We start from the raw sequence: 13,356 nt of genomic DNA on the forward strand, positions 1-13,356 counted from the left end.
CTAGCCCCACCAGGCATGCTTCACCCTGTCTGTAGCAGAGGAAACTGGGGCTGGGAGCAGCAGCCTCCCACTGGGTGAGGCCAGTCTGCTCCAGCTGGTACCGACTGGGACAGAGGGGCTGGGCACAGGCCTGGGTCCTGAGCAAGAGCTATCAGTGTCTGTGCACCCTGCACTGCCTACCTCATTTCATCCTCAGATAAGGTGGAAGGCCTCAGAAAGCAGGCAGGAGGGCACAGGAGGAGGCAAGCAAGATGTCCCCCGCCCAGGGCAGAGCCGAGGGCAAGGGGAGGCACAGTGGACAGGACAAGGCGGGAGCTGCCCAGGCTCAGGCCTTAACTCAGGGCAAGCGAAGGAACCAGGTTGAATTCAGATCTTCAACCAGATCAGGTTCCAAATCCCACCCCTCCCCACAAGGCCATTTGCCAGGACTGACCAGCCTCAGGAGTCTCACCTGCCATCCCATCCCATCCGTGATGCTAGACAGAGCAGAGGGCCGATTCACGGAGGCAGGCCTGGCGACCGGGTCCAGCTGGCACATGCAGCTTGTGCCCCTTTGCGCCCAGCCCAGCCCCCATGAGGAATCCTGAGTGGTGTGGAAACTGGCAGTGGGTGGGAGAGAGGGTGTCCAAGCCAGGCTAATCGGAGGATGCCACTCGGTTCCCATGGCAACTGCTGCGCCGCAGCCTTTCAGGATAGACCCAGGTTAGGCCTCAGCTGCCAGAACACCCACTATTTCAGGGCTGGTTACCTTGGTGACCCAGGTGGTGAGGATGTGGAGGGGGAGGGGAGAGGAGAGGTGGGGATCATAAAGAGAGGCTTGGGGACCCTGACACAGAGCATGGACCTCCCCCTGCCTACACTCAGTCCTGTCCCAGCTGGTTATGTTGAGTCTGGATCCAAGTCATAGGCTGTGCCCTGGTCCCGGTCACAGATTGATTCCTGACTCTGGTCACGCACGGAGCCTTGATCCTCATCATAGACTGACCTCTGACCTGAGCATAGGATCCCCGGTCCAACACCACACACTGAGCCCCGATCCCAGCCACCACTGATCCTAACCTTGGCCGTGTCTCTCCACTAAGGAGCACTTAGGAAGTGTAGCTGCCGCTTTACCGTCATCTCCTGCTAACGTGCGTCCTCACATGGCTAACGCTCCACAAAGGTTTGCCCCGCCAGGGTGGCCGCCAGAAAGGGAGTTACAGGGAAGGACTCCGGGGTCCCCTGCCGTGCAGCACACACACAGCACAAAGGCTGTCAGGTCCCGCGGGACGCAAGGGGGCAGCAGAGGAACAGGCAGGGCTGGGGGTGGGCTGCCCCTCGGCCCGGAAAGAAGCCGCTATTCTTCCCCCACTCAATGCCCCTCTGTCTGGAAGCCTCATTTCCATCTCATTATGGCGATGAATAGAGCCAATTATCGGCCGCCAGGCCGGCCGGCCACCCAGGGACGAGGGTGCACAGTGAGGGGGTTCGAGTGTCCTTCCCACCCTGGGGACCAGGCCTGAAGGCAGGGGCTCCCCAGATCCTGCAGCCGAAGTGGGCTGGGTCGGGGCTCCGCGGGAGCCCTTCCCCCAGCGCGGCCTCTCCAGTCTCCGGGATCCCCTTTGGAGGGGAGGGACACTGCACTCCCAGCCTCATCCAGCAGAGGGCGCTCGAGCCCCGCAGGTTGTGCAACCCCTGGGCTACTGCCCATTCTTGCCCCTGCGGGGCCGGCTGGGGTCTCCTGGCACTCACTGCAAGGTGCAAGAACGGTCCTCTGTCCAGGCTTCCTAGAGGGGCGCCCAGGCGCTGACCCCGGCCATAGGACCCCTCTGAATAAGCACAGGACCACAAGGACAGGAGGCTCCCTGATGCCCCTCCCCCACTTAGCCCCACTCCTGGCTCATCCAGTGGGCCTGAAATAGCCCACCTTCTGCTGGGCTGGCAGCTCCTCCTCCTGTGGAGCACCTGCTCAGTGAAGGCTCACACAGGTCCCACAAGCAAGTCCCCCCAATTCCCAGCCCACAGAGGGGAACGGGCTCCTGAGCTCCAGTGGCCCACTCCTGCAAGGCTGGGCTTTCTGGCTTCTTTCTCGGGGTCTGGCAGGTGCTCCCAGGTGCTCCTGGTCCTGAGAACAGTGCCCTGATCACTAGTCTGAAAACTCAGTCCCTCCTGGACAGTCCTGCTGCTTGTCCTGCTCGTCCCAGGCTCTGGCTGTCCCGTAGCCAACCTGACACCCCTTCTCCTGCCTTTCTGGGAAGTGGCACTAAATTTAGGCCATGATCCTCGGCCTGCCTCCAGCCTCGCGGTCAGGGCTGGCCTCTGGGCTGAGGCAGGCCAGCACTAAGGGCTGGCAGCTCCCTGTGGACTCTCTGCATGGGCCCACCCTGCTCTTTCCACCTGATGGGCACTGAAGCCTTGTTTTCTAGACTTTTCTAAATTGACAGCCAAGATGAGGAGCCCAACATCCCTGAGAGTGAAGATCCTGGTGCTTTTCCCAGCCCCACCATCTTCCCAGCACCCACCAAACTCCACCTCAACCCCAGCTCCACCCCAGACCTCCTCCCACAGGTCAGGCCAGCTCCCGCCTGCCCTCATGCTGCCCCTCTGGCCTGCAGACCTCAGCGGAGCTCCTGGGAGTGGGACTGTATGGGGGGTCACTAGCCAGGCAGTGCACTGATGACTGGCCCTGGGCAGGGCCAGAGGGAGGGTCAGCTCCAGCCCTGCAGGCCATCGGGTCCCTCGCAGGCCTAGCAGAGCACGCATGCGCATGTATATCCACATGTCCACACCCCCAGACACCCAGGTCAGCTGAGCCTCCCACCCCTGCCCTGGCCTGTGTGTACACACACACAGGGACACACACATGGGGACGTCCATACGCAAGGGGACACACACACTCGCTCCCACCCCCAGGAGGCTGCTTCTTCATTATCCTACACGTCGCTTCTGCAATAAAATTCTTTAATTAAAAACATGAATATTTAAAACAGCCCTGGAGAGAAATGCCCATCTCACCAGAGGCAGAGGGCTGCTGAGAGGTGGAGGGGAAGATGGAGTGACAGGGAGACAGAGCTGGGGGTGGCACCGGGACCCAGGGTGGGTGCAGGGCCTGGCAGCCATGGAGGGGGCCGGGCGTAGAGGGACAGTTGCTCTGGCCTGAGGCATGTTTGTGGAATCTGATGCGTGACGTGGCCATGTGGCATTGGGACGGGCCTGGTGGGGGCAGGGTTGAAAATGGGCCACGCTTGCCTGGGCTGCCTCCGCCTCGCCTGGCCAGGCACCTCGCTGAGGTGGGGCTGCCCGGTGGGTGCAGTGAGGCGGGGGTCCTGGGCCGGGGCTCGCCGAGGAGAGCTGGGCAGCTGCCGTGTGGGCTCAGCCCCTGTCTTCTGAAGTTACCTGACCTTTCTCCTTCTGCACACAGAGGGCACTCAGTGTAAGCCCAGGTGGCACCCAGGTGTCTCTGCAGCCTACCACTCACTAAGCTGTGTTACTCGGGTCACTGCGCTAACATCTCTGTTGCCCACACGCATTTGCTGAGCACTTGCTGCATGCACCTCGGGGAAGGGCCATGAGGGGCACAGGCCTCCTCTTAGCACACAGTCAGGGAGGTGCACGACCTGCCCATGGTGACCTGTGCCATGGAGGAGAGGCAGAGGGGCAGAGGGCCATGGAGGGACTGCCGCCATGACACAGAAGGTCAGGGGCCTCAGGAGAAGGAGTGAGGCTGCGGGCTCAGAGGGGAAAGCACTCAGCCCTGCGAGGTCCTGAGGCAGGGGGCAGCCTCAAGGGGGAGCCTGTCTCAGGGGGCCGCCACGAAGAGAAAGCAGTGGACACTTGGGTGCTTCGGCCCAAGGTGAGCACCGGGCAACTGCTGCGCGGTCACCGCGGCTCATTTTCATTCTCATGGCCCAGGAAGCCACAGAGCCTCTCAGGTGCAGGGCATGGGCAGGGACTGTGTGCCACCTGCTTCACGCCACCAGAAAGACGGGCAGCCCCTGCACTCCACTCCACACTGCACAAAGAGCCGCACAGAGCCCTGCCGTGTGCACACGGGCTCACTCGCATGCATGAACACCAGGCACAGCAAAATGCATCGCACCCACACATGCAATGTGTGCACACACATGTCACATACACACAATGTGCAGTATGAACAGTCACTGCACCATGCACACACATGCTACCACATGTACACACATATGTGGGTGCACATGCCAGACGCATGTGCATGAATACACGCGCAATGCACTGTATGTATATAAACTCCATGCACTGCACACACACGTGCACTGCATGTATGCACACGTGTAACATGCATGTAGCACACTCACAAGGCCATTCATATGTGAACATGCATGTGTATAACACCCTATACACGCATGGATGCGTGCTTACATTTGTGAATGCACAGAGCCCACAAGCCTGTCCACTGCTGACCTGTGCACCCATCACATGCTGTATGCACACGTGTGCCACCTCACCAAACCAAAGCGTGTGCTCCCTGCTCCACCCCACCAGAGCCCATCCACACACTTCCAAACCGGCTCATGAACAGGATGTACCACACACATGTGCACACCGTGCACTCACACCTCCCTGCCTGCTCTGGGCACCACTGGCCAGCATCCTTTGTCCAAATCTGTGCACACACCCCAGCTGCCCACACTCCATCTCCAACACCCCTGCCTCCAGCCGGTCTCTGCCCCAGGCCCGCCAGGATCTCCGGCCTGGTAACACACAAGTAGGCCCATGCCTCCTCGTAACGCTGCTTCTGCTCAGAATCACCTCGCCCCACCTCTCATTCCCGTGGAAATCTAGGCAGAGAGGGCGGTGGGAATGGTTCAGATGTACATGGCAAGCCAGGGTCAGGCCAGGATTTGAACCCAGGGCCTGGGTTCAAAAGGTACAGCTCAAAAGCCCTACCCCCACCTGGCCCTGTCCTGTGCCCCAGCTCTGAGCACAATGTCCCCTCCCAAGATGTCTCACAGGTAATTCACCCTCTGTCCCACTCTGACCTCCAGATCTTCCTCCTCGCTGCGTCTCCCACCCCTGCTTCCCCACTCCAGCGGATGTCCTCACTCCTGACCAGAACCGTGGAAGCAGTCCAGTCTCTCCTGCCTCTGTGCCCACTTCATCCACAAGTCCCTCAGCTCCACTTGAAGGCCTTCCTCCTGCCCCTGCGACTGGGCCCTGACCAGGGCAGCATCAGCCACCTCCTGGATGCCTGCCTGCACCACTCCTGCCCTAGGCTCCCGCCAGGCGTCTCAGCCTCGGCTCCTGCCACGACAGCTGCCCATGGAAGGGCTCAGGAGTGGGCACCGGGGTTCCACAGCCACCAGCACCCTCCAGCAGACGCCTGCATCCACCGGGCCAGCCCAGAGAGGTCGCGGCTCCTGCCAGCCACCTCCACTGCTGAGTACCTCTGGCGATCCCTGTGTGGCCACTCCCCAACCATTCTACTAAAGACGGGCACTGCCCAGGGGGGGTGTCTGGACGGGACCCTGATGTCCGTCCACCCTGGTTGGCAGAACACCCTGCAGGGTACTCCACACAGCGGATGAAGGAAGAAGGCTCCTGCAGGGAGCTGGGTGACCACGAGTGGCAGGGCAGGACTCACGGCCAGATCTGCTGATGACCGCCAACCCCGTCCTCCTGTGTCCCCACCCAAGCCAGCCATCAGCCTCTGCGTCCCCGGAGAGCACTGCTCATTCTGCTCCATTCTTCCCGGTTCTGCTTGGCCCACTACCACGCCCACTGTGCCAGGGAAGCTAAGCTGCCCTTGCCAAGGTCACAGTGACCTCCAGCCTGCCCAAATGGAAACTGGTCCACTTCGCTTCCTGGGCCCCAGGAGCTGCCTCTGTCCTCCATGGCCCTGGAAGGGCCAGTGCAGCGCACCTCTCCCGGCCGTCCCCCAGCGGGCCGCGCCCTCCGCCTCAGGGAGGCTTCCTCCCTCTGGGACCCAGGGCCTGGAGCAGGCACGGAGCCGCAGCCCAGGACTAGCTTCCTGTGTAACCCACGACTCTTTTACGCCTATGGAGACATGGTCTGAGGAGTCCATGGGCCTCACTGGCCCTGGAGAGGCCCTTGATGTCCTTGAGGGCCCTTGACCCACAAAGGCCCCTAGACACTGAGCCCCCAGTGGAGCCTCACCCCTGAACACAGGTCAGCTCCCACGCAGCCTGCCAAGCTGCAGCCCCTGCCCCTGCCCAGCTCAGCCCAGCCTGGCCTCCAGCCCAGGTCCTGGGTGCACGGGGCCTCAGGACACAGGGCAGGCGTGTGCCGGACTGCCCTGTCACCTCACCTTGAGCAACCCTGGCTTCCAGCCCACGGTCGCTCCAGGAGGGCTCCCACCTCCCCAGGGGAAACCCAGGGGCCAACACCCCTCAGACCGCCTGGGACCCTCTGCAGCAGGACACGCCAAGCACCCTGCTGTCCCCTCTGCCTGGAATGCTGTCCCCTCACATCCCCCAGTCTGTGAACAGGGTTCACAGCCTAAGTGACCTCCCTGACCTCAAGAAGCTAGCAGCCCAGAGAGCCAGGGCGCGGGTGGCTGTGCGCCCGCCACGGCCGGAGGAGTGGCTGCTGGCTGCTGGCTCCTGGCCCCTCTCCATCCTGAAGGGGCAGCTCCCAAGGCAGCACTCCTGTGCTGTTCTTGCTGCTGGGTCCCCTACAGCAGGCCATGGGGCAGGGGCATGCCCCCTGCCCACTCCATCCACTGTTCCCTGCACCTGGCCCGGCCACCGGCCACAGCAGGCTCGGTCCCTTGAGGTGCCCTTGCTAAGAAAAGGAAAGGACCCTCTTGTGGGGAGTCTGATCTCCCCAGCTGGCAGGAAACTCAACCCTGAACGAGCCTTGGCCACTGGGAGCCCAGAGAGCCTGTGGTGAAGAGCTCAAGGAGGCTTCCTGCTGGGACCAAGGCACTGCTGGCCACACTGCCCTGGGGGCTGGGCCCGCTGTGCCCTCACCCTTCTGCCAGCAGAGCCGCCTCAGCCTCTCCCTCCGCCACTCACCTGGTGCGCCGTGCCCACCCCTGTCCTGGGTCAGGCTGGTGAGGCAGTTCTCGGGGCCACCCGCCACGCCGTCCCTTAAGCAGACGTCCCCATGGGGGACCAAGGGGCTGGAGGCAGGGTCGCTGGCCTCTCCGCCAAGGCAGGCACAGGGGGTCTGCATGATGCCACAGGGATGGGAGCTACGGCTGCCAGCCAGACAGGCGTCCAGCCAGCGGCACAGCATCTGGCAGGCGGCCCGGCTGGGGCTGCGGTTGCCCACCACCAGGTACTCCACGGAGAAGTCGTCCCTGGGGCCGGGGGGCCCGGGGCTGTGGTCCTGGGCCGGCTGCTGGAGCTGCATCTGCAGGAACTGCTTGCTGGCCTGCAGGAAGGCGAGCGGCGCCGAGGGGTCGCAGAGCCGCAGCACCTCGTCGAAGCTCTCCACACCCAGGTAGGTGCGCGTGGACTCCAGGAAGGAGTCGAACTGGTAGGTGCGGACGCGGCCAGGGCCTCCGCAGGGCGTGGGCGCCTTGGCCACCTTCATGTAGAGAGTGTAGCGCCGGGGGTCCGGGTTGCGCAGGGTCCAGGAGCAGCGAGAGGCGTTGGCTGGAAACACAGCGGCTGCCGAGAAGTAGCCGAAGAACTTGCCCTGCACCAACGTGGTGCACGGCTCGGCCCCGGGCCCTGCGTCCACCCCGGTGGCTCCCCGCGCCCGGCGCCCCAGCAACAGCAGCAGCAGCAGGAGCGGCAGGAGGATCCAGACAGGGCCCGGGGCGGCGGCCTGGCCCCTCATCCTAGCTCGCGGGGCCGCCGGGGTTCCGCGGGCTGGGCAGACAGGCACGGGCCAGGCCTTGACATGCCAGGGTCCGGCTGCAGGCAGGGCCGGGCCAGGGGCAGGGGGCAGGGGGCCGGGAGCCGGGGTGGGGTGAGGACAGGATGGGGCAGAGCCCGGCTTCAGGTGAGAGGGCGGCAATGGCTTCTAAAGTCCAGGGCCCTCGCGCCCGCCCACGGCCACCATGGCAGCTGGAAGAGAAAGCAGAGGAGAGCGTGGTGAACCCGGAGGTTGCGGCTCCTGGCCTGTTGGGACCTGCAGGGGCAGCACAGTGGCTCCGGCCAGGCACCAAGGCTGTGGAGCACACGCTCTGGCTCTGACGCCTTCCAGAACACCTGCTCAGTCCCCTGCCTGTCCACCCCAACTAGGGTGTCCACCTGCAGAGCAGGGGTCCAGCCAGGGAAATGGCGTCCCTCTTCCTCCACCCGCACTGATTAGGGAGGGTGAGCACGCAGCCCAGGCCTCTTGGCTGCCCAACTGGCCAGGTCCTGGCATGGTTCCTATGGCTCTGCTCACGGCCCTCTGGATACCACCAAGAGAAGAGGATGCCCTCTCTGCCCTCTCCTCTGTCCTCTGCCCCTCCCTCAATGACCTTCCTCCTGCCTGGGAAGAATCTGCCAACCAACAGGCAGAGAACAGAGGACAGAGGTCATTTTGACCATCTCCACTCAGCAGACCTCGGCCTTGTCTGCAGGCCCGAGTGGCAGCACTGCAGACCCCACAGCGGGAGGCACAGGGCGTGGACGTGAGGGGTCTGACTGGTGCCGTCTGCAATTGCCAGCTGTCTGCTCTGCTGGTTCAGCCCTGTGCCCATGCATGCTCCTGCAGGAAGACCCTCATGCCCTTCATCTCCAGACACAGGACCTAGGGAGGAACAGAGGGACAATGGCCGCCTTGCCACTCCCCCCCAACGCCGTGAGGCTGCACCATGACAAAGACCCCAGGTTCAGAGACAGGCCTAAGCAGCTTCCTGAAGCTGCAGGGAAGGAGGAAAGAGCCACAGCAGAGCCTGGACAGACTCCCAGCACAGGAGAGGGCCCGGCTGCACCACTGCCCACGTTACAGTGAACAGCAAGCTAGGCACTGCCCAACCCAGATCCATCCAGGCAAGGTCCTTCACTGGCCAACCTCAGTTTCCCACATCCATTCCACCCATCAGCTGAGCCAGTAGGGGAGGGAGGGGGTCATGGTCAGTCCCCTCCCCTCTGAGCCCACTTGGCTTCGCCTCTACTCTGCTGACCCCTGCAAAGGAGGGGTGTGCTGCTTCCTGCTGCTTCCTGCTGCCTGAGCCCAGTTGGCCAGGGACACAAGGTCATCACGGCTCTTCATCCCCTCCTAGTCCTTCTGCAGTGGCCTCCCAAGCACAGCAGGGAGCGCCCAGGTCCACCCATTGAGATTCTGAGCCCCCAGCAGGGATGCTTGAGGCTGGACAATCCTCTGGGCAAGCCCTCACATGGGGCCTCAGTTTGCTCCTCTGCGAGAGAGAGAGGTCCTCACGGCTCTCAGCAAGAAGGTAAGCGCAGCCAAGCACAGGAAGTGACATCCACAGGGAGAGGAAGCCTGAGGCCTCTGGGTCACCTGGGGCAGCTCCGGCCCAGCAGGCCCTGTCGGTGGTCCTTGAGGAGGACAGACCTGCACTGCGCGCTTCTCAGCCTGCTGGCCTCCGCACATCTGGCAACTCACCGGGTCCCCACTCCCAAAGCCCATCCGCCAGCCTGCCCTACCCACCCTGAGGGGAGGCCCTGGTCAGCCTGCAGAGCCCTCCCACCCTCTCCCCTATCTGTGAAGCTGGAGAGGCCACAGCCGGAGTCCCACAGCCAGCCTCGTCCCCTGTCCCCCATTCCCAACCTTATATAGCTGCCAGCCTTCACCTGAGCCCCACCTAGGGACTGACGCTCCCCTAATGCCCAGTGAGAATCAGGGACCAGCCCCGGCCCCAGCCCCTGGGGGAATGTCAGCAAAGCCAGATGGGAAGACCCAGCCCGGCCCAGCACTGCCCCCTCGTGCCTCTGCGGCTCCACCACAGGTCCACCTCACTCTGCCCCCACTTGCGGTGCAAGGAGGCACAGGCAAGCCTGTTAGTCCTGACCCCCAGTCAGGGTGACCCCAAACCCACTGCATTCTGCCTGGCAGGGGGCCTTGCACAGCCGGGCATGTCAGTGCCGGCCTGGGGCCTCTCCCCACAGCCTCCATGGAAGGCTGTGTCTGGGAGGCACAGTGGGGTTGGGAGAGCAGAGCAGACACAGAGCCAGATGCACGAATCCCCGTCTCCACAGGCCGGTGACCAGGCACAGGGCCCTCGGGCCTCCCATACCCTGGGTGAAGAATGGTTGCAGCCTGGAGCAGGTGCTCAGCCTTACAGCCTGGCCATGAGGTGCTGGGCAGGAGGGGCTGGTGACCTTGATCCTTGAGGGCATAGCTGGGTGGGAAGACACGGAAGGACGCACCTCAGGTGCCTGCCGTCCGTGACAGCAATCCCAGGGTTCCGCTGCAGATCCCGCTTACAGATCCCGCTTACACACTAGTCCTCTTTCAGCGGAGCCACACCATGTCCTCTCCCTGTCACTGTCCCAGGACCTGCAAGAGCTGGTTGCGCCTAGGCCCTCCTGCACCCCTGCTGGCCAGTCCCACGTCATGGGCCACCCCGTCCTCTGAGCACCATCGGGGGTATGAGGCCCCCTCAGTGTGGGAGAGGTCCTTTAAAAGGACCCCCTGGCAGCCCTGGGTTTACCTGTAGGGATGTCAGGGACTGGGGGGACAGGAGTGGCCTAGGGAAGGAGGCTGCAGGGATAGGCCCCAGAGCCAGCTGGAGGTAGAGGGCATGGAGGGACGCTCCTGGGCGCAGTGGAGTTGGATATCTGCTCTGCACTAGAGGACCCGCTGTCTGGAGGGGACGAAGGAGAGCAGGAGGAAGGGGCCACAGGAAAGGCCCTCGCTGAGGCAGGGAGGTGGAGGAGCAGAAGTGTGCCCATGTGTGCCTGTGGGCACGAGGGCATGAGCACACGTCTGGGTGTGTCCCTGGTGTGTGCCACACACGTGTGCCTCTGCGGGTCACAGGGCAGGAGGAAAACCTGGGCACTGCTGATTGCTCATTGGGGGGTCCAGGTGCAGCTGGACCAGAGAGGCAGCCTTGGCAGCAGGAACCTGCCCTCAGCAGCCTCAGCGTGCCCGGCTCTCCTCCCCAGGGCCCAGCAGCACCCCATCCTGAGCTAGTCCACACCGACAGACGGACCTGGGCCCGGGCACTGCATCCCCTCCCCACCCACCCTGGACGGCCAATGGCGTCCCCAGACACCAGCCACAAAAGGCACTCTGTAGTCCTGCGGCTTCCGAACAGTGCCCGCCTGTGTCCTGAGAAGGCTGCGCTGGGGGAGGGGCAGGCGCCCTCAGCTCCGAGGGCTGTCCAGGGGGGTAGGAGGCGGGTGGGCGGCCCTCCCTGCTCAGGGTGCCCATGCATTCCTGTGGGCTTCTGGGCCTCCAATGGCCCAGCAGCTGGTCTCTGGAGGCCTGTGGGTCCTTGTAGGCCCTCTGACATGAGCCCAGGCAACCTGTGTGTGTATCTCAGGGCCCAGAGCCATGAGAAGAGGCCAGAGGTCTAGGACAGGCCTCCCTCAGGGGCAACAGACCAAGGACTGGGTGCTCGGACAGCCTGCCTCCCCAGCGCCCAGGCGCCAGACCCATCTGCCCACCTTGGCCTGGGCAGACCTACAGGACAGCCAGCCTGCATCAGCAGCACCCAGCTGTACTCTACCCCAGAGGGCAGGGTGGGGGCCAGACCAGTGAGGCATCTCCACTGGGGGACGGGGGTGCCAGGAGGCTTCCCAGAGCAGCCCAGCATGCTCACCATGCCTGCCAGGCCTGGCCTCGCAGTAGGCCACCTTCCTCTGTCCACCGCCTGCCTGGGCACAGGGACCACCCAGGGGACCTGGCTGGAAGCCAGGGTGAGCTTGCCAGGAAGACAGAAAAGCACGGACAGAACATGGGCCACTCTGGGGGTGCACAGCGGGGCCTGGGCGAGACTCTCTCAAGGCACCATAATCCCGGTGCAGGCCTTCAACCAACCCCACCCACAGAGGGCCACCAGCTGCCACCTCCACCAGTCACGGAAACAAGCCCAGAGAGGCTGAGCATCTCCCCCAGGTAGTCCTGGAGGGAGAGAGAGGCCCCATCACCCTACAGCCCACTCCATCACCCATGACACCTGGGCCCCAGGTCGGGCAAGGCCAGGCCTCCTGCACCACATGAGCTTCCTGCAGGCCCAGCCTCCAAGGCCTTTGCCCACACCTCACCCTCACCCTGATGCAGGTCCCTGCATATCCTAGGGCAGGTCTAAAATGAGAGGAAGGAAAGTCCTGTCACATAAGAGTGACACAGCTGTGTGTGTGCACATGCTCTTGTGCAGGTTTGTGTGTGTGAGAGCAAGTGGCTGGTGTGTAGGTGTGCCAGTGAAGCTGTGCATGAGGCTATGGTGTGCCAGGGGCAAGGGCATGGGCTGTGTATACATGTGCACATGCTGCAGGGGACAGGAAGACCATCTCATTACCCTGGGCCAGACACTGGGAAGAGTCCCTAGGGTTGGGGACTGGGAGCAACACAGAGGCAGGGGAGGGTGCCAGAGTCAGAATCTGCTCCTTGCCATGTTGGTTTGGCGTCACGCCCACATGCCTTTCCCTGGGCAGGCATTGCCAAGCCTTGCCCTCTAGAGCCACCAGGTAGGTCTCTGACAGGGGGGTGGTCTGCAATCTCAGACCAGTAGGCAGGAACATCCTACCTCCCATCACAGCAAGGAGAGCTGAGTCTCAGCAGCAAGGCGGCCGGTGCAAAGTCACCAGCCAACAAGCAGGGGGTGAGATGCAGGCCAGGAAGGCCGGCCACTATTCGCAGAGGGGGATGGATATCACAAGGTGGGGCCAGGAGATTTTTGCTGCTCCCTCTGCACCCCACAATGTGCAAGTGTGTTGAAATCAGGCCCGAGGGCCCAGGCCACCTCTGCATGGTCCTGATGAGCCCCCAAAGACCCCTGCCCCCCGCCCTTCTGCCTCTGCCTTCTCTCACTTCATGGACACCTCAACTCCAAATCCTAGCTGAGTCAGCACCCCCAAAAGTGGCCCAGAGCAGGAGCAGTTCTTCAAGCCTCTGGGTTCCCCAGAATCTGCCTGACTGGGCTAGACGTCACAGTCACCCAACGTGGACCGGGGACTGTGGGAAATAGGCCTGCTGCACTTCCTCTCCGTGCATGTGCTCACAGCTGCACGCCTGATGGAGGCTCAGATTCGTCCACACCCCACCAAACAGCACAGGCCTCATGGTGTGGAAGAGGATGCGGATGGAGGTAGGTCCCCAGGGAGGGGGCTGTGGGCATGATGGGTGGGGTGATGGCATCTGTGAAGGTCTGGAGGTGATGGTGGGGAGGTGAGTGTGTGGGTCAGTGGGGGAACAAGTGGGGTATGCTATGGTGAGAGGGTACAACAGGATAGGGGGTGAGGGGTGGGCTCCAGAAATGGGCACGATGGGGCTGCTGCTGATGGACGAGAAGGTGGAGACAGGGAAGGGTGA

General features: G+C 63.1%; 1 protein-coding gene across 8 annotated transcripts in view; it reads right to left on the reverse strand.

Annotated features, from left to right (window-relative positions):
* The window catches only part of Adgrb1 (adhesion G protein-coupled receptor B1), a 73,316-nt gene that overhangs the window by 55,017 nt on the left and 4,943 nt on the right, over nt 1-13,356 (reverse strand). For 7 of the 8 annotated variants that reach the window (XM_078016602.1, XM_078016598.1, XM_078016603.1 and 4 more), the window contains exon 2: nt 6,990-7,991. In XM_078016602.1, the coding sequence (XP_077872728.1) occupies nt 6,990-7,761 (772 nt within the window). In that variant the 5' untranslated portion in view covers nt 7,762-7,991. Of the gene's footprint in view, nt 1-451; nt 474-6,989; nt 7,992-13,356 lie in introns of those variants that run through there. The other variant, XM_078016604.1, reaches the window with a different exon arrangement.

This window comes from Ictidomys tridecemlineatus, chromosome 7 (assembly GCF_052094955.1).
Source record: "Ictidomys tridecemlineatus isolate mIctTri1 chromosome 7, mIctTri1.hap1, whole genome shotgun sequence".
Taxonomy (NCBI): Eukaryota; Metazoa; Chordata; class Mammalia; order Rodentia; family Sciuridae; genus Ictidomys; species Ictidomys tridecemlineatus.